At 39.2% G+C, this 19,037-nt stretch overlaps 11 protein-coding genes across 11 annotated transcripts; 9 read left to right on the top strand and 2 right to left on the bottom strand.

Annotated features, from left to right (window-relative positions):
* Positions 1-213: 213 nt before the first annotated feature.
* On the top strand, positions 214-648 carry JH06_0924 (riken cDNA family protein; the record flags this gene model as incomplete). Its single annotated transcript, XM_014673380.1, has 3 exons — positions 214-331; positions 364-509; positions 541-648. The coding sequence occupies 3 exons, from the start codon at positions 214-216 to the stop codon at positions 646-648; spliced, it is 372 nt and encodes a 123-aa protein (XP_014528866.1).
* Positions 649-994: 346 nt separating this feature from the next.
* On the top strand, positions 995-1,670 carry JH06_0923 (hypothetical protein; the record flags this gene model as incomplete). The annotated part of the gene is made up of 7 exons (XM_014673379.1): positions 995-1,048; positions 1,078-1,146; positions 1,178-1,279; positions 1,312-1,368; positions 1,399-1,476; positions 1,507-1,597; positions 1,642-1,670. The coding sequence occupies 7 exons, from the start codon at positions 995-997 to the stop codon at positions 1,668-1,670; spliced, it is 480 nt and encodes a 159-aa protein (XP_014528865.1).
* A 739-nt stretch (positions 1,671-2,409) lies between these two features.
* JH06_0922 (hypothetical protein) lies at positions 2,410-4,297 on the top strand (the record flags this gene model as incomplete). The annotated part of the gene is made up of 10 exons (XM_014673378.1): positions 2,410-2,513; positions 2,632-2,830; positions 2,863-2,931; positions 2,962-3,063; positions 3,094-3,150; positions 3,181-3,246; positions 3,287-3,616; positions 3,647-3,911; positions 3,941-4,105; positions 4,131-4,297. 10 exons carry the CDS (start codon positions 2,410-2,412, stop codon positions 4,295-4,297), a joined length of 1,524 nt encoding a protein of 507 aa, XP_014528864.1.
* Positions 4,298-4,320: 23 nt separating this feature from the next.
* JH06_0921 (hypothetical protein) lies at positions 4,321-7,608 on the bottom strand (the record flags this gene model as incomplete). Its single annotated transcript, XM_014673377.1, is given in 13 exon segments — positions 4,321-4,563; positions 4,593-4,943; positions 4,976-5,239; positions 5,272-5,367; positions 5,398-5,808; positions 5,839-6,028; positions 6,061-6,242; positions 6,254-6,416; positions 6,447-6,949; positions 6,974-7,179; positions 7,210-7,291; positions 7,325-7,444; positions 7,477-7,608. 13 exon segments carry the CDS (start codon positions 7,606-7,608, stop codon positions 4,321-4,323), a joined length of 2,943 nt encoding a protein of 980 aa, XP_014528863.1.
* Positions 7,609-7,828: 220 nt separating this feature from the next.
* Positions 7,829-9,757, bottom strand: JH06_0920 (hypothetical protein; the record flags this gene model as incomplete). The annotated part of the gene is made up of 8 exons (XM_014673376.1): positions 7,829-8,062; positions 8,092-8,221; positions 8,252-8,479; positions 8,509-8,576; positions 8,607-9,095; positions 9,126-9,377; positions 9,408-9,593; positions 9,623-9,757. 8 exons carry the CDS (start codon positions 9,755-9,757, stop codon positions 7,829-7,831), a joined length of 1,722 nt encoding a protein of 573 aa, XP_014528862.1.
* Positions 9,758-10,528: 771 nt separating this feature from the next.
* JH06_0919 (hypothetical protein) lies at positions 10,529-13,342 on the top strand (the record flags this gene model as incomplete). The annotated part of the gene is made up of 12 exons (XM_014673375.1): positions 10,529-10,584; positions 10,619-10,703; positions 10,732-10,824; positions 10,855-11,006; positions 11,037-11,241; positions 11,272-11,429; positions 11,461-11,616; positions 11,649-11,861; positions 11,892-12,054; positions 12,085-12,170; positions 12,210-13,104; positions 13,136-13,342. The coding sequence occupies 12 exons, from the start codon at positions 10,529-10,531 to the stop codon at positions 13,340-13,342; spliced, it is 2,469 nt and encodes an 822-aa protein (XP_014528861.1).
* Positions 13,343-15,035: 1,693 nt separating this feature from the next.
* On the top strand, positions 15,036-15,385 carry JH06_0918 (hypothetical protein; the record flags this gene model as incomplete). The annotated part of the gene is made up of 2 exons (XM_014673374.1): positions 15,036-15,248; positions 15,284-15,385. 2 exons carry the CDS (start codon positions 15,036-15,038, stop codon positions 15,383-15,385), a joined length of 315 nt encoding a protein of 104 aa, XP_014528860.1.
* A 143-nt stretch (positions 15,386-15,528) lies between these two features.
* JH06_0917 (mitochondrial import inner membrane translocase subunit TIM9) lies at positions 15,529-15,826 on the top strand (the record flags this gene model as incomplete). Its single annotated transcript, XM_014673373.1, has 2 exons — positions 15,529-15,611; positions 15,643-15,826. The coding sequence occupies 2 exons, from the start codon at positions 15,529-15,531 to the stop codon at positions 15,824-15,826; spliced, it is 267 nt and encodes an 88-aa protein (XP_014528859.1).
* A 132-nt stretch (positions 15,827-15,958) lies between these two features.
* Positions 15,959-16,465, top strand: JH06_0916 (hypothetical protein; the record flags this gene model as incomplete). The annotated part of the gene is made up of 3 exons (XM_014673372.1): positions 15,959-16,000; positions 16,139-16,252; positions 16,283-16,465. 3 exons carry the CDS (start codon positions 15,959-15,961, stop codon positions 16,463-16,465), a joined length of 339 nt encoding a protein of 112 aa, XP_014528858.1.
* Positions 16,466-16,497: 32 nt separating this feature from the next.
* Positions 16,498-17,952, top strand: JH06_0915 (casein kinase II subunit alpha-2-like protein; the record flags this gene model as incomplete). Its single annotated transcript, XM_014673371.1, has 8 exons — positions 16,498-16,583; positions 16,617-16,754; positions 16,788-16,914; positions 16,944-17,130; positions 17,161-17,228; positions 17,259-17,567; positions 17,598-17,708; positions 17,740-17,952. The coding sequence occupies 8 exons, from the start codon at positions 16,498-16,500 to the stop codon at positions 17,950-17,952; spliced, it is 1,239 nt and encodes a 412-aa protein (XP_014528857.1).
* Positions 17,953-18,111: 159 nt separating this feature from the next.
* Positions 18,112-18,554, top strand: JH06_0914 (putative NADH dehydrogenase; the record flags this gene model as incomplete). Its single annotated transcript, XM_014673370.1, has 3 exons — positions 18,112-18,237; positions 18,273-18,356; positions 18,387-18,554. 3 exons carry the CDS (start codon positions 18,112-18,114, stop codon positions 18,552-18,554), a joined length of 378 nt encoding a protein of 125 aa, XP_014528856.1.
* Positions 18,555-19,037: the final 483 nt, after the last annotated feature.

Raw genomic sequence — 19,037 nt, 5'->3', positions numbered from 1 at the left:
AGAATACAAATTGAAAGATTATACTTTAATTAGATATGGTTATCTGCATTACTTAATCCATCGTGGATGTATTCTATACTCACAAGATAGCAGAAAAAACAAGTTTCTTAAAAGGAGTAACAGAGTTAAGTAAGATAGAGGAAAAACGGATAAGTGAATCAAACATTGCGCCAATTCGGTTGCGCCACCCTTTAGTCGATGGAACAAAGAAGAATGAGTACCAGAAGAGGAGGTGTTCGAAGCAGACCTCCTGCTCATCAAAATACATTTGCATACAGACATAACAAAAACTCAAAGAAGACAGCCAAAATCGCTGCTATGCCCATATATTGTACTCATTCCTTTAGAATTGTTATTGGGTAGTGGTATGTGCTCGATGCAGAGAAAAGATAGAATGGAAGAAGAAGTATCGAAAGTACAAGCCGCTAACAGCTCCTGCTAAGTGTGAGAAGTGTGGTAATCGAAATGTGAAAGCAGCCTATCATCATTGGTGCGATGATTGCGCAAGAGTGGAGAATGAATTTCTTTTGTCATGACTAGGCGAATCGAGTTTGTGCAATGTGTATGCAGCCATGGGATGAGCCAGAACCAGAACCTGAGGAGGAGGAGTATTCTTGCAGTAGTTGTTGTTCTTCCGATTTTGAATGATCCTTACTTTACTGTTCTTTATTTGGATTCTTTGTTACTACACATGATGTATCAAACACCAACTTGATTTGCATAATTGCTCGAAAGATGTAGTACCCCCAATTTAAGCTCCTACACAATGTAAATATAAGAAAGACGAACTGCAATAGAGAAAGTTCTTTTACATTCCAACGACGAAACTTCCATAACTTTTGTGTTCACCAGTATAATGAATTCTATAAGTAACGAAAGCGAGGAAAAGGTTGAAACGAAAGAGATCAAGAGAGTAGACAGTTTTGAAATCGAGAAACCTTTCATTTCGGATAATGAAAGTGACAGTGGAAAGAAGGATGGATCTTCAATTAACATGGTTTCTCCGAGTAAAGCGGAGTATGACTCGCGTTTTCTTACTCTTAGTCAAGTATCACTCTCTGTACCTTTGAAATGTAGTTTTGCATCACACTTACAAAGAATATTACCGGCCCAGGGGTTCTTTCGATTCCGTATGCCATGTATCATGTAAAGTGTGAATCTGTATTCACATCCATAGATGGGAATTCCGATCACCGTTCTCATATACATTTATATGGCTCTCGTAAACGTATGGTGTTCTCATTTGCTGATTGAAGTGAATGACTATACGAAGCGAAATGTATTATTTTCAGCTGTATTTTATGTTTCTAGCCTTCTCGTTATCCCTACAAGCAGATTGGCAACGATTATGCTGTTATCATGTATCATGTACCTTTCTTTCTATTGAGTCACATGTAGATTTTAGGTCCATATGGATACTATGTCTTTCTCGTCCTTTACCTCATTGCCATTTGGGGAGTTCAGGTTGGTACCCTGGTAGATGAACATATTTAAACTGAATTCTAGATTTCAGTAGTTGATTTTCTTGACAATCTTCCATGGTTTGCTTCTCTCATTCCCAATCCTCAATCCATGAAGCTGCTTTTGCATGTTTCATGTACTTTTATTTGTATGATATTGGTCTTTTTGAAGGATATGAAGTATGTGTTGATGTCTTCCATCAACTCTAGACCTTTGGTTCCAGTTTCATCTCTTAGTATCTTTGCTCTGGTGCTATCCTTTGTGATTCTTCTTGTGTATGGCTTCGTTAAGAATGGAATTGTGTTCAAAGCTTCCATGCTTGTTCCTTCTTCTCTGGTCGACATGCTCTCCTCCATTGGTGTTGCCTCCTTTTCATTGGGGTATAATTTCTCGTTTCTCTCCTTTTACGTTCAATTGTATACTTCTTCTCATAATATAGAAGCAAGTCAAACCTTCCATTCGAGTGAAAGCGAAAAAAGTAACTGCCCCTTGTATTGCTGTAATAACCATGTTTCTCATCATATTGCCCCTCCTCGCATTTCTTTCCTATTCATCGTCTCCAGGTGGTATCAAATCGAATATTCTCCTTTCCATCCCAGAAACCCATCCTACTGCAATCATCGTCTCCATCATGATGTTTTTGAGTTGTCTCTTTACCTATCCCATATATTCACCTCCATTGAATGAAGTATTAGAAGAAACAATAAAGAATAAGCGAACAACCGGAATCTTCGTTTCGGACCCAACTCGTCTGATGTACCGAATTCTCCAAACTCTCATGATTTCTCTTGTTGCTTGGTTCTGTCCCTTCTTCGGAGACATCATCTCGCTAGATATCCTTGAATCCATTAGATTGATTGTTCCTTCATTCTACTTGGTGGCTTTGTGTTTACAGCTATCTCTTGTGTGATTCCTCCCATCCTGCATCTTGTTTGCTATGGTACCTCTATGTCACCAGGAAACAAGGTACTTCACTATGCAGTCATTGTTCTTGACACTCTGTTCATGTGTGCCTCGACTGTGTTTTCGGCCTATGTTCTTGTGAACAAGATGTTTCACTAACTCGTTTCTTTCTGTTTTTTGAATAGTTCATTTGATTTTGGATTCAGACAGAAGGATATGTCAATTGATTCCCATGAAAACCAAAAGAATGATTTGATTGGTCGAAAGTTCTCCAACGGAATACATTCACAGTAATGTCATGAGTACAATAGAAGAACCTACGATTCACCGAATTGAGAGCTTTGAGATTGAGAAGAAGATTGAAGCCAACAATGAAGCTACTATTGACAAGAAGGAGGTAGTTCCCACACAACCTCCTGCAGTTGTTGAGGATATTCCAACCGTGAGTTACCTCACGTTGAAACAAGTAGTTAATCACTGGAAGAGTGATCATCGTAGTTTGCTGTTACTCTGGTGAAAAACATTACTGGAGCTGGTATTCTTTGTTCTCCCTATGCCTTTCAGAAGGTACGCGGTATAAGTGAATCGTTAGTGTAGATGGGTCTAATTGGAACAATTCTCGTCTTTGCAGTTCTTGCTTCTTTGAATGTATGGTGTTCAAAGCTCTTAATTGATGTGAAACACTACTGCGACACTCATGTACTTTTATGTTGTTGTGATCACTTGTAGCCTTCCAGTTATCCTCATAAAGAAATTGGGAATGATTATGCTGTGATTGTTTATCATGTTCCTTTTCACTCTTTCGGTTATATGTAGATTCTCGGACCTGCCGGTTATATGTGTTTTCTTGTTCTCTACTTAATTGCTGTATGGGGTGTGCAAGTAGCTACGATCGTATTTTCTTTTTCTTCTTTTCATCTAGATTTCTGTTGTTGACTTTATTTGCACACTTCCATGGCCGGAAACTTTCCTTGATGAGAATTCAAGACGAACTCTCTTCCTATGGGTAACAACTGGAATAATCATTCTGTTGGTACTTCTTCATGATATGAAGCCAATCGTGATGGTTGCATCACTGAGTATCTTTGCTCTCATCATTTCATTTTTGATTCTTCTTGGATATGGACTTATAACATACAAGCTGACATGGAAACAATCATTTTTGTTCCCACTCTCGGCTACATCATTCTTCTCTTCGATTGGAATTCCTTCATACTCTCTCGGATATAACTTCTCCTTCTTGTCATTTTACGTTTCATTTCTTTTTCTTCTCTTATTATAGAAGGAGATCAATCCAAGTCAGGCAAAGAAAGCTGAAGGTCTGATTGGTTCCACCATTGGTTTGACTACAGCGTTAATGGTCCTATTACCTATGGTTGCATTGCTTTCATACAGTGGCAAGGAGGGAGGAATTCAGCAGAATATTCTGACGATGATTCCATCCAAAGAGATTTGTGCTCTAATTGTCAATATCATGATGTATTTATCTGTCTTATTTTCTTATCCTATTTACTGTCCTCCAGTGAATGAAGTGTTAGAAGCATCTGGTATGAAATAGGGACTATTTTAACCATAGTCAAAAATAAGAAACATTTTGGTCTATTTGTGAGTGATTCACGTCGTTTGATCCTTCGAATTAGTCAGACTCTTGTGATTGCCTTCATAGCATTTATCGTGCCAAATTTTGGAGATATTGTGTCTCTGGATATCCTTATCATCATTCAAATCATGTTCTTTAACAGTAGTGGGTGGTTTTGTGTTTACAGCTGTTAGTCTTGTGATTCCTCCCCTCCTTCATTTGATTGTCTTTAAGAAGGAACAAAAGAGAGTTAAGAATATTCAAGATTTGTGTGGTTTTCTGTTCAGTGGTTGTTTTATGATTGTTGCAACTGTCTTCTCAGCAATCACTCTTATTAAAAATCTTCAACAATGAATTGTTTGTATGAACACACACTATTAAATGCTCCATAGATTTGCTTCCTCTTCTTCTTCCTTTGAGATGAACGGTTGATTGATAGATTGAATCATTACATTACCACACAAAGGACACTCTGCAGCAATAACAGCATCCAACTCAGCTAAGAGTTTGTCACGTAATTCTTGATCACTCTGAGACATAGCTGTTTGATTCAAAGGACGCAATCTATCTTGTAATTCTTTCACTTTGGCCTTTTCTCCAGCACTCAAATGCTTCATCATCTACTTAAGAATCACTTCAATTCACTTACCTCTGTCAACAGACAGTCTGAATGAAAGGCATGAGAACATGGGAACAAATAGAACACTCGACTTAAGATTGGTTGATCACATAACTCACAAACCTGTTCACCTTGCAACGTTCCATGACGAGTCTTCAAACCACGAATTTCTTGGCGAATATGTTCAGCAGATTCTGTATAATTCTCCATTTCTTGCTTCAATTCATCAATTTGACTATTATAGTCTTCCAATGACTCGACGATATGATCTTTAAATTTATCCAGTACAACAAAGTCAGGGAACCATGGTAAGAGATCATCAATCTTTAGCAATGAACATTCCTTCAATAGAGCAATGGCTCCGTTTGTATCATCTTCTTTCTAGTTCATTACTTCATCATTTGTATTCTTACTTCAATCAAATAACGAGCAATTACTAACCATAGTCTCTTTCGTGTTTCTTCATCTTCTGGTTTGTCAGCACAATACTTCGCTAATTGCAAATCCACTTTTAGTGCCAATTTTACTGCTTCCTCATACAAATGTAACAATGCATAGATAAACACACAGGCTTCTCGTTTGTCTTCTTGAATGCAAACACGAAGTGCATATTTCACATCATAGACATAATCTTCTTGGAAATAATCCAAGAAATTCATTAAGTTTGTAGTATCTTTCTACATGTTCAGTGATTCCTTGATTATCATACCTCCATGGCATATAAACTGAGAAGATAGTTATGGATAGCAGGATCAGTATTCTGGTTATCCTTCACTTGATACTCCAAATAACGGACAGCTTCATTCTACTGATCAATCATTCTTTTCTCATTCACTTCTTCTTCACTCTGTTTCTGACGATATTGTCTGTCGTAGCGAACAAGAGCTGGGATTAACTTACAAGGTGATAGGAATCGTGCTGCGATCCATGCGTCAACAGTCTCATGAGGCGATGACAGAAGCATCTGGGGTGCATATTTGTAATACAAGGCCTCTGCTCTCTCCACAGGAACCTCTTGGAGAATGAATATGGCTGAGGCAATGTCTTCACGCTGGATATGATGAGTGAGCACTCTATCATAGTCTTCAATGCGACGAGCAAAGAACAACAGCTCTTCAATACAACCATGGGATGATAGTAATGAGTATGTCGTAGCTACATCCAAATCACCACTATATTCAGTAAGGAATTTTCGGAATTCCAAAATCATAGCTTGTTTTGCTTCTTCTTCTTCTTCAGTGGTGATCTATGAATGATCAATACAATAAATGGATACTCCCATTCCGTTTATTTCATCCAAGTAGATCTCTGTTAACCATGTTCCTAGTAATGTTCTCTGAGCCTTCTGTTTTATCGACAGGCTGCCTAATTTCAGTAACAAGTATTTCTTAAGAGCAGGACGAGCCTTTTGCTCCATAAACTGAAGTGTTATTTCTTCTAAGGATAACTGAGTTAACGCGTAGTATCTAATGATAACACTCTTCGATCCTAATCGTACTCTGCAGCACGCAAATAATCATTCTTGTGGAAGTAGTAATCAGCTTGAGCACGACGAATCTCTTCACGGGCTCCTGAGTCTTTACACAATTCAAGAGCTTTCTCGAAATCTCGTGGTTCTCCTTCTTTTGCCGATTGAAGGAATAATTTCCATACATCACGATCTTCATCTTGAGCTCGAATCTTAGAATGACAAAAATCGACTGAATATTTACCACATAGAGTTCATGATCTCCGAAGACCCAAATTAACCCCGATTTGGTATCTTCACACAATCCACGTAATTCGGTTCCACTTTCTCTCTCATAGACCACTGATCCTGTAAGAAGGTTGCGAACTTGCAATTTCTTATGAAATCTATTTCTAATCATTCTCTAGAATACTTACAAAAAGAGAAGATGAAACTCCGTTAATGCAATACTCAGAGGAGTTACAGTATGGCGGATCTCTTTCGTATCCACAATAAGCGACTCACCCACACCTTGTGAACCATAGCTAAGACCTCCATAGTAGGTTCCATAGCCTGTAAGTAGAGCAAAAGTTTTAGAACGAATTTCCGCGGGTTTGCAGAAAAAGTGAAGTTCCGTGTAATTCATATCACCAGGGAGTTCAGTACAATTCTGGCGTTCCAAACTCTCATATTCCTTGAAGAGTGACTCGAAATCAGGGCCTCCAACAAATTGGAAATAACGGGAAGGGTTGGCTGTGGACGCCATCACGAAATATTTACGAGGAGAACCCGAAGTCAGTTCTGGGAAGACTTCCATTTGGATGGAACAGATCGGCATGTTCTGTGACATGGAGAATACTTCCTTCACGAACTTCTCCTTTCCATCTAAGCATGTTTCCAGGATCTTTCCATTTCGAGTTCCCATCAAAATGCTCTTTTCCTAAAACCCACTTCAAGCACCTACTCCTGTACTATTAGCATCTCCATCAATCCGATTCCATGCGATTGACTCGACTGTGTAACCAGAGAAACGCTTCAACTGAATGGCCTTTGTCTTGGATGAGTGAAGGTAGTATGAGTCTCCAGAAACTGTAACAATTACAACATGATTCCCTGTTGGATCCAAAAATACCTTGTTCACTTTGTCTTCCTTGAAGGGCAATTCTATCTCTAGCAATTATAATTGAATCTCAATCCAACCTTCTGGAGTCTCTTTGATGTTCCAACGAATGAAATTCTTTCCCTCTGTGGCAATGACAACAATACCTCCTGCTTCAGCAATCTACAAGCATAATTCATAAAGATAGGCACGTACGGCATGAACTGTGAATGGGTCAGAGGTTTTTCCTTTGGCTGTTCTCCGAACTACGGGAATGCCAATCTTCTGTATGGAGAACATTGCATTTGGATCCTCTTGAGTATTGTCAAATGATACCTAATCCTGATCGACGCTCCAAAGCTCCAAACCTGAGAAAGCGACAAACCCGAAGAATCCATTCCACTTAATCCTGACAAACCAAGGTCTCCCGGATTCCCAAACGAACCTCCAGCTGTGGCCCCTGATGGCTTTCCATTCCAATCATCAAATATGTTCTGCATTTTCTACACATCCGATTAGTTCAGATTCAAGGACAAAAAGAGTACAAACTTTTGAATAATATTAATTGCTGTGGCTAGCTGGATTTGAAGATGAACACTTCTAAACCAAAATCACTCCGATTTTGACACAGTATTTGTGTGATTCGTCTTCCTAAATTCGGAGTGTCTTCATGCCGAATATGGCGTAATAGTTACACTTCAACAAACAACCCAAAAGTGACTAAAGAGGCAAAGGTGTACCAAGATTTGACGAAAGAAGTAACAGAGCAGAGAGAATTAAAAACGGTACAAGAACTAAATACTTAACAAAATGAAGCACTTCAATATTGGAATGAATACTAACATCCAATTGAATCGTCTGACTATGCTCCGTCATCAACAGAACAACTAGATTGTAGTATCCCATTTCTTTATTCTCAAACTCTAGAACATATTCTCCCGGTTCAGAAAATGTCTAGTATTGATCCAGATACGAAAGTATACTTTGGAAACTAGAACATTTCCTTTTCGAATTACACGAATTAAGTACTGGGCATCATACTGATTCTTTCTCTGATCGATAATGGTAATTGGCAATGAAATATGATCACCCATCACATCCCACCATTGTTCTCTAGTCATAAGTTGGCGAATCAAATACTACGTTCCAGATCCATAAAAGAACGAGAGATGATGAGGAGAATAGACAGCTTCCAGATTCCCAAGATTGGGAGAAGCATTCATTGTGGACCAGGATCCACTGGTTGAGAATTGGAGAATATTTCCATTCATTGTTGACACTACAAGACTCATAAGAGAGGCATCAGGAGTTTTCATGGCAATGACTTTGGCATAGACCTCTTCGCTTATATCAACGCGTCGTATACATCCTCTACACTTCATAAAACCGTTTGAATGTACGTTCGACCATCCACAATCAACAGATCGCCATCCCCAATCGTAACAACGATATGAATTCCATTTCCTTCCTATGACTGATTGCATTTTCCAATAAATACCTTCGACAGGTCAACAAGAAGAGGAGATGATTTCACTACTCCTCCCGTTCGAATTGGGAATCGTTTCACGTCTTTTCCTGTCTCACCATCCAACACCCAAATGTCGCCATTATCCGTGACAGCCACCACATCCAGAGTTCCATCTCCATCAATGTCACCTATCGTTACACTCTGAGATAAGGGACCTGAAAGTGAACGTGACCAGATGTCTTCTCCTTGATAATCCAATACAGCCAAAACGCCGTTTTTATCACCCACGATAATCTCCAAATATGAGTCTTTTGCAATATCTGCACAAACAGGTGACATCTGAATCTCTGCAAAAGAAACAGGAAATCCTTTCTTTGGAATTCCTTTCTCATTTACGGCATACAATAAACCCTGTGAAGTACCAAATACTGTTGTCAGAAATCCCATTCCTTCAATATCTACAGTCACCGGAGTACTATAGATATAGGCTTTGAGCGATGATGTCACTGTACTCACTCCCTACACTTCACACCCTTATGTCTCTCTTACAAAGAGTTTCAACCATTCAATAGTCATGTCTGCTAGGTTTATAGAGACAATTCCACAAGCCAGATACTTATCCATCACAAGTCCCGAAATACCATTTCGGTAGTCATTGGACGAAAGATAATATGATACCGGGATCATCAGGAACAGATCCGAAGAGGATGCCCTGTAATACCTTCCTGCACTTGTGAGAACATGTGGATCCAGTACTACATGGGTTGTATCATCACGATGATACAGTTTTGCTGTCTGTTGCTATCGATCATTCTTCTAGCTCGAGCTTACTTTCCTCTCATACAAACTGCTGTCACTCTCATTTACAGTGATTCTGGAAATACCGGGAATGGCTGTGATACGTTCAATATCTTGAAGTCTTGTCACTTCCGATACCGTCTCAAACCAATACCGGTTGATATGGATAGGAGGAAGAGCAAAGGTAGAAACGGATTCCACAATATGATGATCATTCAACTACAGGAAAACACTCCAAAGATGACTACTTGTAGAACACGAAGAACACCATTGTCATCAATTGACACAATCTCTTCCAGTCCGTCTCCATTCCTGTCATGGACAACTGGACTTCCATAGAAACGATTGTCTTCAAAATCCCATGGCCACCCATCATAGGACATCCCATTAGGTGATATAACGTTGGCGAATCTCCAGAATCCATTTATGAGGATCTACTGGTAATCGACCAATTGGGAAAAATACATCGCTTACTCCATCTTGATGGACTGATAATACTACAGGAGTTGAGAAACAACTTGACTGCCCCTGTTTCTTCCAGTTCAACAGGACATCAGTTTGACATTTGTTTTGTATCCGGATATTCCGTGTACTGACATCTGAAACAAAGCGAAATGAGGACACTCTGCCCAACTTGGCATAACTAGATTAATCAGTGAAATTCTAGTAGATTGGCACTTTTTTGGGACACCCTGAACACAAAGAAGAAGAATCAATAAGAATAACAAATCAAGTCCCATAGACAAAGATGCAATGAAAGAGTACACATTGATTGTACCGGTGATCTTGACCAGATTCTGAACCCTGTTCAACGAATTCTGAATCCTCTTTCTCCGTCAATCGCTGACCCTATTGTATTCGGATTTCGAAGTATAGTTATTTATGTTTCATAAATTAAACTGTGTCAATATGTAGAAATACAATAGATAATGATTATGGAAAAGAAGGACCTAATTTCTTTTCAATCTAAGGTATAGATTAGGGCCATTCATTCTTTCTCACCATGTTCTTTCATACTTTGCCTCCAGGATGAAAGGCTTTGCTCTACTTGTGGAGTATTTTAAGAAGCGCTTATCCTATAGGTTCTTGCATTTCTTCCATTTGTTGTTACATGCTTCCATGCTAAATACGGTCCGTATGAAATAAGGGATCGAATGGTTATCTACCGTGCTGTATATATGTATGGCATGGAAAGCTCGCCGAAAACTTCGTTAGTTGTTGTGTGACGTTGATAATGGTAATAGAAAGGATTCAAAGTCCAGAATTTCTCTTAAAGTACATTCCTCTCCTATTGGCAACCCGAATGTTATGGAAGGAACCGTGATTGTGGTTCTGATTGTTCTGTATTGATTTGTAGACTGCTTTTATGACAGATGATGCCTTTAATCATCTGGGCTATGTGAATAGTACAGGACAGCGTGTTGCTTGTTGTGATGAATATGGACGTGCTGTAGTCGTTATTTCTTTTGTATGAATATAGAATGGTCTTTGCAGTAAGCCGAACACTTTGTACGTGCCAGAGGCCTATTCTCGTCAACTTCATGCTTCATATCACAATCTATCCAAAACAATTGAATTCGGTGATTTTTACGATGTTGGTTACACCGGAATGTTCTATGCCGTGGTAGCTGTGTATGTCTTTTAGTTTTTATTTCATTATAGCTGTGATTCTTCAGTTTTGAATAAGATCACTCTTGATGGTGAAATGACAGCAGAGAATCCATATGGACATTTGCCTGCTACCATGTACAGCAGTCTTCCCTTCTATTCTTACATGACTATTATTTATGTAGTTGTTTTGATTATTTGGGGAATGCTATGTATTCAATACTCCAAAGAGATTATGAGTGTGCATATCATTATTTTGGTTGAATAACATAGTTAAACTGATTTGTAGGTGGTGTTAGTCTCTTTTGTCATTAACTACTTCATCAAGATTCTGCATCTTTGGATTTACAACTCCTCTGGTTTTGATGTGCTTCAATATCTTTCTATTGCTGTGGATGTATGCACACGTACTCTTACTCGCATTTTGACTATTCTTGTTTGTATGGGGTAAGTTTCCTCGTTTCCACTTCTCATATAGATTGGGAATTAGTCGAGCGAGTATCAGTGATACAACTCTGAAACTGATTGTTTTTGCTATTCTTTATTTCTGTGTGAATCTCTGGGATTCTCTGATGAGTACTCAGCCTCAGACGGACTCAACTCTCTCTAAGGCTCGTATCTACATTACGGCAGGGTATTCTTGTTACCTTATGAAGTTATCTCTAGAATGGATTCGTTGGTCTATTTCTGGGTATTCCAGAGTCTGATGAACACAATGGATGATTTGAAGCAAAACAAACAGAACGCCAAATTGGCTGTATTTAAGCGTCTCTATGCTCTTCTACTTTTGAGTGTTCTCATTTCCACAGTAACATTGATTGGTTTCAGTTACATCGTGAATCATGCTAACAACAAGCCTATTTGGCAATATCAGTGGTTGTAGGTATATCAAAAGGATCTGACTTCTAGTATGAATGAAGGTATCTGGTCTATCTATTATTTCATTCTCTTCTTGTGCCTGATGATTATGTGGAAACCTTCTGAAAACTCGGCTGCTTATGCTTATCATAACGAGTTGGCTACAGATGTACAGGAGGATGAGGAATATGGATTGCCTCAGGACAAATTGATTGTGAGAATAGATAGAGATGGTAATGGTTAGGAGTCCGAGGATGAAGGAAATGTGGTTGTGAATACTATCTCAGAGGAAATGAAGCCAATGGGTATTACTGAAGGTGAGAAGCAAGCGTGAGTACTAATATTGAATGTTATTTTGTTTGTTGCTAGAGAAACGGGAATATTTCTTTCGGGAATGCTCAGAATCATGTTCGCGTCGAAGGTTCGTTGGGTCCTACGAGGAGTTCAACATAATCCGATCTTTCTAGGCAGCAACCTCCACCCTTCTGCTGCGGCTAAGTCGTTTCGTTTCCAGTCCGCACCTATCTTGATTCGATCCTTCTCTAACGTGAATGAAGAGGCAAAAAAAGTGGTGGAAGCTCCAAAGGAAACACAGGCAGCTGTATCAAAGCAAGGTGCTTCCAAAGTACGGTCTATCGCTGCTGGATTTACTGTTGGACTTGTAGCTTCTGCTCTCGGTTCGATGGCTGGTTTAGGAGGTGGTTTTATCATCATTCCGCTCTTGACGACGTTTGGTGGAATGACACAACATCAGGCGGCATCCTGCAGTTTGGCATCTATTTGTGTTAATGCTATTTCAGGAACGTGTACCTACATCTCTCAAGGATTAGTGGATGTTCCTGCAGCTATTGCTATTACCGCAACATCGATGGTTATGGCTCGTTATGGTTCTCGTTGGTCTCATAACTTTGATTCCAAGTCATTAAAGAGATACTATGCCTATCTTTGCTTGTTGGTGGCCCCATTGATCCCTCTGAAGAACTACATCATGCAGAAGCGAAAAGAGGAAGAAGCTATGGAAAAGGCCCAGGTTGTATGTGATGATCTTGAAGCGGAGAATCTGAAGTTGGGCTATCGTGACTGTCTCTCTATGGAAGCTATGAAGCAATCCGAGGCTGTTGAGCATTGTCCCTTACTTCTTTCTCTTGGTTTGATTGCAGGAACAATGAGTGGTTTCTTTGGTGTTGGAGGAGGTATTATTGTTTCTCCTAGTTTATGTCTTTTTACTCAAATGGTACAGAAGAAGATTATGGGTACTTCTCTTGTTTGGTCTATTGGATGAGTGTGAAATGTAGGCTTCTATGATCATTCCGACGAGTATCTCTGCTTCGATGAGTTATAAAGCCGGTAATTTGATTGTTAGTTCTGCTGTTCCCATTTGTGCTGGATCGATCATTGGCGGATATGTGGGAAGCCGTGTTGCAGGAAAAATGCCTGCAAAGAAGATCCAGTGGGTACTGGTTGGTTTGCTTCTGCTTTCGGGTTTGAAAAATATTATGTAACGCATATGTTTGACTAGAAACAAAGGAATCAATATCACATCTACATAAGGGACATGTGTGATCCTGAAACTAAGTTTATTTCCAAGTAATTACCATGTTGATCCATTGTATAATACATTCTTTGTGGAAGATATGATTGCATGGGAGTTGGGCTATTTCCTCTTCCTGGTCATAGTCTCGGAGACATATAGAGCATGTTTCGGATAGTTCTTCGGGCTTTGGAGCTCTTGTTTCGAGTGAATTGATCATGTCAGTACGTCGTGGATTCTCGCTAGAAAACTATGCATAATCATTGAAAAGAAGAATCAATACATGAATAGAGCGTAGAGCATCAATCACTCGATTGGAAAAGATACTTGTCATGTCAACTCCTTCTTCCAGTGATCCATCGAGATTAACTCTGGCATTCGTAAAGAAACTAGATAAAAAAGAAGAGTAAACAATACTGTCTGAAAAGGAGACTGACAATGCGAAGAAGAATCGACTACTCATAACTCTGCCCATAGAGAGGTACTGATGAACGTGTCAACTGAAACTGAATTCCACCTTCTTGAGTGATCGTTATGAAAACTGATCCATTATCAATATCAATCCGTTGAGAACCATCTTCATTTGTTCTATATAACAGGATTCCGGTTTGCATACATAACAATATCAAAATCAATCACATCATCTGAATTCTTCACCTGGATCTCCTCACCTCCACACTATATCATAGAAGAATTGCAACAGTTACTTCGACACACTGGAGTGTATGATCCAATTCACTGACTGCAACAAATCGTCTACAAATCTGATCCCTCATAGTGACAATTACCGACAGTATCTACAGAAGTATACATCTGTCATTCGTTTATATATACAGATTCGTCAAGAATGGCGAATTCCCGCTGCATTCGGTTAGGCTAGTTTTCTTTGAATAACAAGATTTCCTTCTAACGACTTTCAGAAGGATGCGACTAAGAAATCCACTCTCTGTGGATAAAAGGAAATTGAAGATTGATGTAGTATCTATCTAAACGAGTGATGCAGTAGACATCTCGATATAAACCGATTCGGAAACGGAAGAAGGAGACTCTTGTTGAATGCTATGACAATCTCTTTGATGATGTACAACGTATTCTCACCTTTGATGATCTTCTTGGTCTCCGAGTGGATATCCATAAAGAAATTACTCCAACATTCAATGTGAATCATTCGTTGGCTTGTTTGCATCCGGATTACCCCTAGACTCATCCTCGGACCTCAATACGAATCTCGTTCTGCCTATTTTCTGAATCTCAATTTGTATCATAAACATGTAAGGACGGAGATGGCGATTCATTCGTAGCGTTTCTTCAATGCTACAGCTGATTCGACTGGACGGATTGGTGGAAAAATCATATGGCCATTTTCTAAGGATTGGGAAGGTATTGCTACATTTCTTGTCCATGTTGATTCTTTCCCTTATCTCTAGACTTCGAGGACTGTAGACCATGACTACCTCTGTGCTGGAGTCAAATATGTTGGAACTGTAGAATTGTACTGCTAACATGAGTTGTAGTCTTGGAATATGATGTCCAGTATTTGCTCGAACTCAAGTATCTCTGTATCTTGTTTAGGAGTTGTTTCAAAAGGTCTCAAAATGGGAGTTAATGCCTCCTACAATATCATAAATTCTTCCATCAAATTATGTGCTGAAATGAAATACAAAATGAATCAAGGTCAATTGGGATGTGTAGTAACATCGGATAAGCAATTGGCTGCATTCGTTAGTTATTCTGCCTCAAAGCACACCCAACTTATCTCAAAATTGGTGATGGATTTCTGCAGCCGCAAAAGCGATCTTCAAGTGGGATGTCAGCACTCGATTCGCAAGGGACAGTTGCGAATGGCCATTACTACATCAGGCCTCTTCCAGTCGTATGTAGTAAGAAATGCTCTCCTAAAGGTGATATGTAGGAAGAGTTCGTGACACCAGAAATGCTTCTAACCTTTGGTCTGAATCATAACCTCTTTGTAGATAAAACTCAAATTGGATTCGGAGCTCGGGTAATCATTTAGTGAAACGTGTTTATTTGTCCAATGAGTTAAATTGGTGTATTCTTTCACATATGACGAAAACGTCATTCATACATCGAACCTAAAATCGGCACTTCTTTTGTCATCTACTAAGAACAAGTCTATACTCTTCTGTAACCAAAAAGATGAATAACCCTGATCTTTCTGCTGCAGATGCAGCCATGATCGAAAAGAGAATGCAGTTAGTTGAGGTAGAACAAGCTGCAACGTATTGTTGATTTCCTCAATCTTATGTATAGAACGTCAAACCAAGTGGTGCAGAATTGTTTTATTTCTTGTGTGAAGACTTTCCGTTCAAAGAAACTCGATTCCAGTGAAGTGGATTGCATTACTACTTGTACAGAGAAATATATTGATGCCACGAATCGAATTTTCGCTCGTTTCCAAGAGATCCAAGCTCTGGAAGAGGGAAAGGCCGAATAACCATTCATTTATGTTTTCCGATGTTTGTTAATTCGATCTATTCTGTAGCCTTGTTGACATCTTGCTTGTTGAGTTTCAATCATCCCGCGGGAATGCATCATTAGAGAATCGATCAAAAAGTCGAGACAACAAATGAGGCTTCTGACACATAATCTTCTAATCTGTAATGTGGCTGTGGGAAACTGAGAGAGAGTGTGATTATCTAGAAGTGTGTGGCGACCGTGACAAAAGATAATGAAGGTGTTCCTGACACCGAAAAGAAAATGAACTTTCCATTACAAGTAGCTGTTGCTGTTATTCGTGAGATCCCAGATTGTCGTTGAAGAAGGAGGGCTTTCGGAACGAGAAGATGATTTTAATAGGGAATTTATCCTTAATTTGTTGAATAAACTGGATTGGCAGGCTTTCCGTAGTGGGGCTGCTGATGTAGGTTTCTGAAATGACAACGAAATGTAGATTGGTTATACAGTTCCAGATGTTCAACCTGCCGACTTGACGGATGATGTCCTCAAGAATATTCACCACGCATTATTTGAGTTGGAAGTAATACGTGGAAAACTCGTTTGTCGCCACTGTGGAAGAGAGTACACCATTGAACAAGGTATTCCAAATATGCTCCTTCGTGAAGATGAAGTCTAATAATCGTTGTTTGTTTCATTATTTATTCTTGAATGAATCGATCTCGAGTATATGCAGATGTCATTTCAACAAAACCATCTGATTACTGTGATTATGAACATATGAATATTCAGTGGAAGTGGGAAGTCCATTCATGTGATTGAGTTTGTAGTTCTCCGGATCGATACGAATTAATATCTTCAGTCGGCCGAGGTAAATTCAGTGAAGTTTTTAAGGCATATGATAAAGTTACTGGTGATTACGTGAGTATTAAGCATTTAAAGCCAATACGCAGAAAAAAGATTAGGAGGTAGAAGTATCAAGATGATATTCTTATGTACAGAGAGATCAAGGTGATGCAAATCCTCAAGAATGGCCCATATATCTTACCTATTCTTGATATGGTAAGGGATGAGGAATCGGGTTCACCAAACATTGTTACAAAGTGGATTAGTACTCTTCCTTATCGAGTGATATTTGGTTATTCTTTTCATTCTAGGAGTTTTACTCCAGTCTTACTGATCATGAGTTCCGATACTATTTGTATAAGATGTTGATCGGTCTGGACTATACTCACAGTTGTGGAATTATTCATCGCGATATCAAACCTCAGAATGTCTTAGTGGATTACAAAACACGAGATGTGTTCATCATTGATTGGGGTCTTGCTGACTTCTATGAACCCAGTAGACATTTCCTTCATCATTGATGGATAGATAAACCAATGAACGTTCGTGTAAGTACAAGGAATTACAAGGGTCCGGAATTGCTAACAAACTATGAGGTATTTCTTTCTATTCTGATAGCACTTTAGCTATATGACTATTCTGTTGACATGTGGTCCTTTGGATGTATGGTTGCTGGAATTGTTTTCAATCGTCTACCTTTTTTCAGAGCTCATGATAATATGGAACAACTCCTCAGAATTGCAGAGGTATTGGGAACAGATAAGTTGCATGAATACATTAAGAAATACCAGCTCAATGTAGATCCGATTGTTCTATCAACAATTGGCACTTGTCGAAGAAGAGACTGGTCTGAATTTGTTGCTTCTGGGAACCAGAACTTGATTTGCACAGAATTGTTTGATCTGTTGGACAATCTTCTAATGTATGACCATGGTGTAAAAATGTGTTGAAGTTGTAATGGAAAGGAACGTTATACTGCACAAGAGTGTATGAAACATCCATATTTTGATCCTGTGCGAGATGAAGTGGAAGCAGAACGAAAAGAAAAGATAGAGACTCAAAATGTATCTGTGAATGTCATTACTAACGGTTTCTTCTAAGAAATAGACTCTTCTTTCTCAATTTGAAGACTTAGCTCGTGGATTAAGAAGTAAGGCCCAATCTGAAGTAGTATCGGGAAATTATGACCTTGTGAATGCAATCTGCGAAACCTTAAAGAGTGTTGAATTCTATGAACACTCTCTTCGGCATATTCCAACCATGGATATTGTCGACGATGCCCAGCACTTTTTAGATAGTTATGAACAAGCGGATGTGTGATTTGTGTGTTGAAATAAGCTTGTTTCTTGTCACAGAGCATAATAGCTCCTATTTCTGTCATTCTCCAATCCTTCTGATTTCATTAAACAAGGGTGTTAAACTAGTATTGAAGGTATGGATGTGTGTGAAATAAGCTCTCTCATCTGATGGATGTGTAGAATGTTTGCAACCAGAGCGCTTCTTGCTACTTTTAAGAGAACAACAGGTATCGTCGGACTCCCTGTAATTCATAACGCCAGATCTGTTTTGACGGACCTGTATGATCAAACTCTTGAAAATGTTAAGGTAGGAGCAAGTTCGTTCATTAGCTAAGGTGATAGAAGATCCCAGCCAATACTGAGTATAGAAAGAATGTAGAAGCATTCACAAAATACAGAAAGAACATTGTCCAGCAGAATGAGGATGTAGGTTCGTTTGGTTGAAATAAGTGCTAGATTAAGACAATTGAGAAGCTAATTGGTTGTGGACAGGTGGAGGAGCTTGTGCAGCAGGCTAAGGATGAATTGTCCTTGATTGAGGACTACTATCGTACATTCATTGGTTTTGGAGTGATGGTACTAGAGTACAGAATTTGGGAGGGCCCAAAGGTTGATAATCCGTAAGTGAATCGATTTATTCTCTTGGTTGTTGAAACAAACTCACCACATCCCACAACGACGGGCTTCAAGTAGTTCTTCTCGTAATTGGTTGATCAGCGAAAATGCTTGACGCTGAGTGGTCTGCATGTCCTCTTTGATTGCTTCTATAAATTACCACACACTCCAAATACGAACGAATTGCACGAGCAGATTCTTGTTGAAAGAACTGCTATACATTAAATCACTCCATAGCCTCTACGATGTACTTCTGTTCAGATTCGTGCGTTTCTTGCAAGGAAGTAATTAGAGCTTGCTGCTTCGCTCCTCTACGTGATATCCATTCAAATCCACTACTGAGATTTCAGTGATGCATTTTCGTTGACTACTTTCACTAATTCTGCTTTATCATCCACCATTCCCTGCAATCGTTGTAGGAGAGCACGATTTTGCGTTTCTGTTGCATCCAATTCTACTCATTCAATCCATTTCTATCCAGTACTGTGTTGG

This window comes from Blastocystis sp. subtype 4 (genome assembly GCF_000743755.1).
Source record: "Blastocystis sp. subtype 4 strain WR1 chromosome Unknown seqid_0044, whole genome shotgun sequence".
In the NCBI taxonomy this organism is placed as follows: domain Eukaryota; class Bigyra; order Opalinata; family Blastocystidae; genus Blastocystis; species Blastocystis sp. subtype 4.
This window is presented reverse-complemented; position numbering and strand designations above follow the sequence as displayed.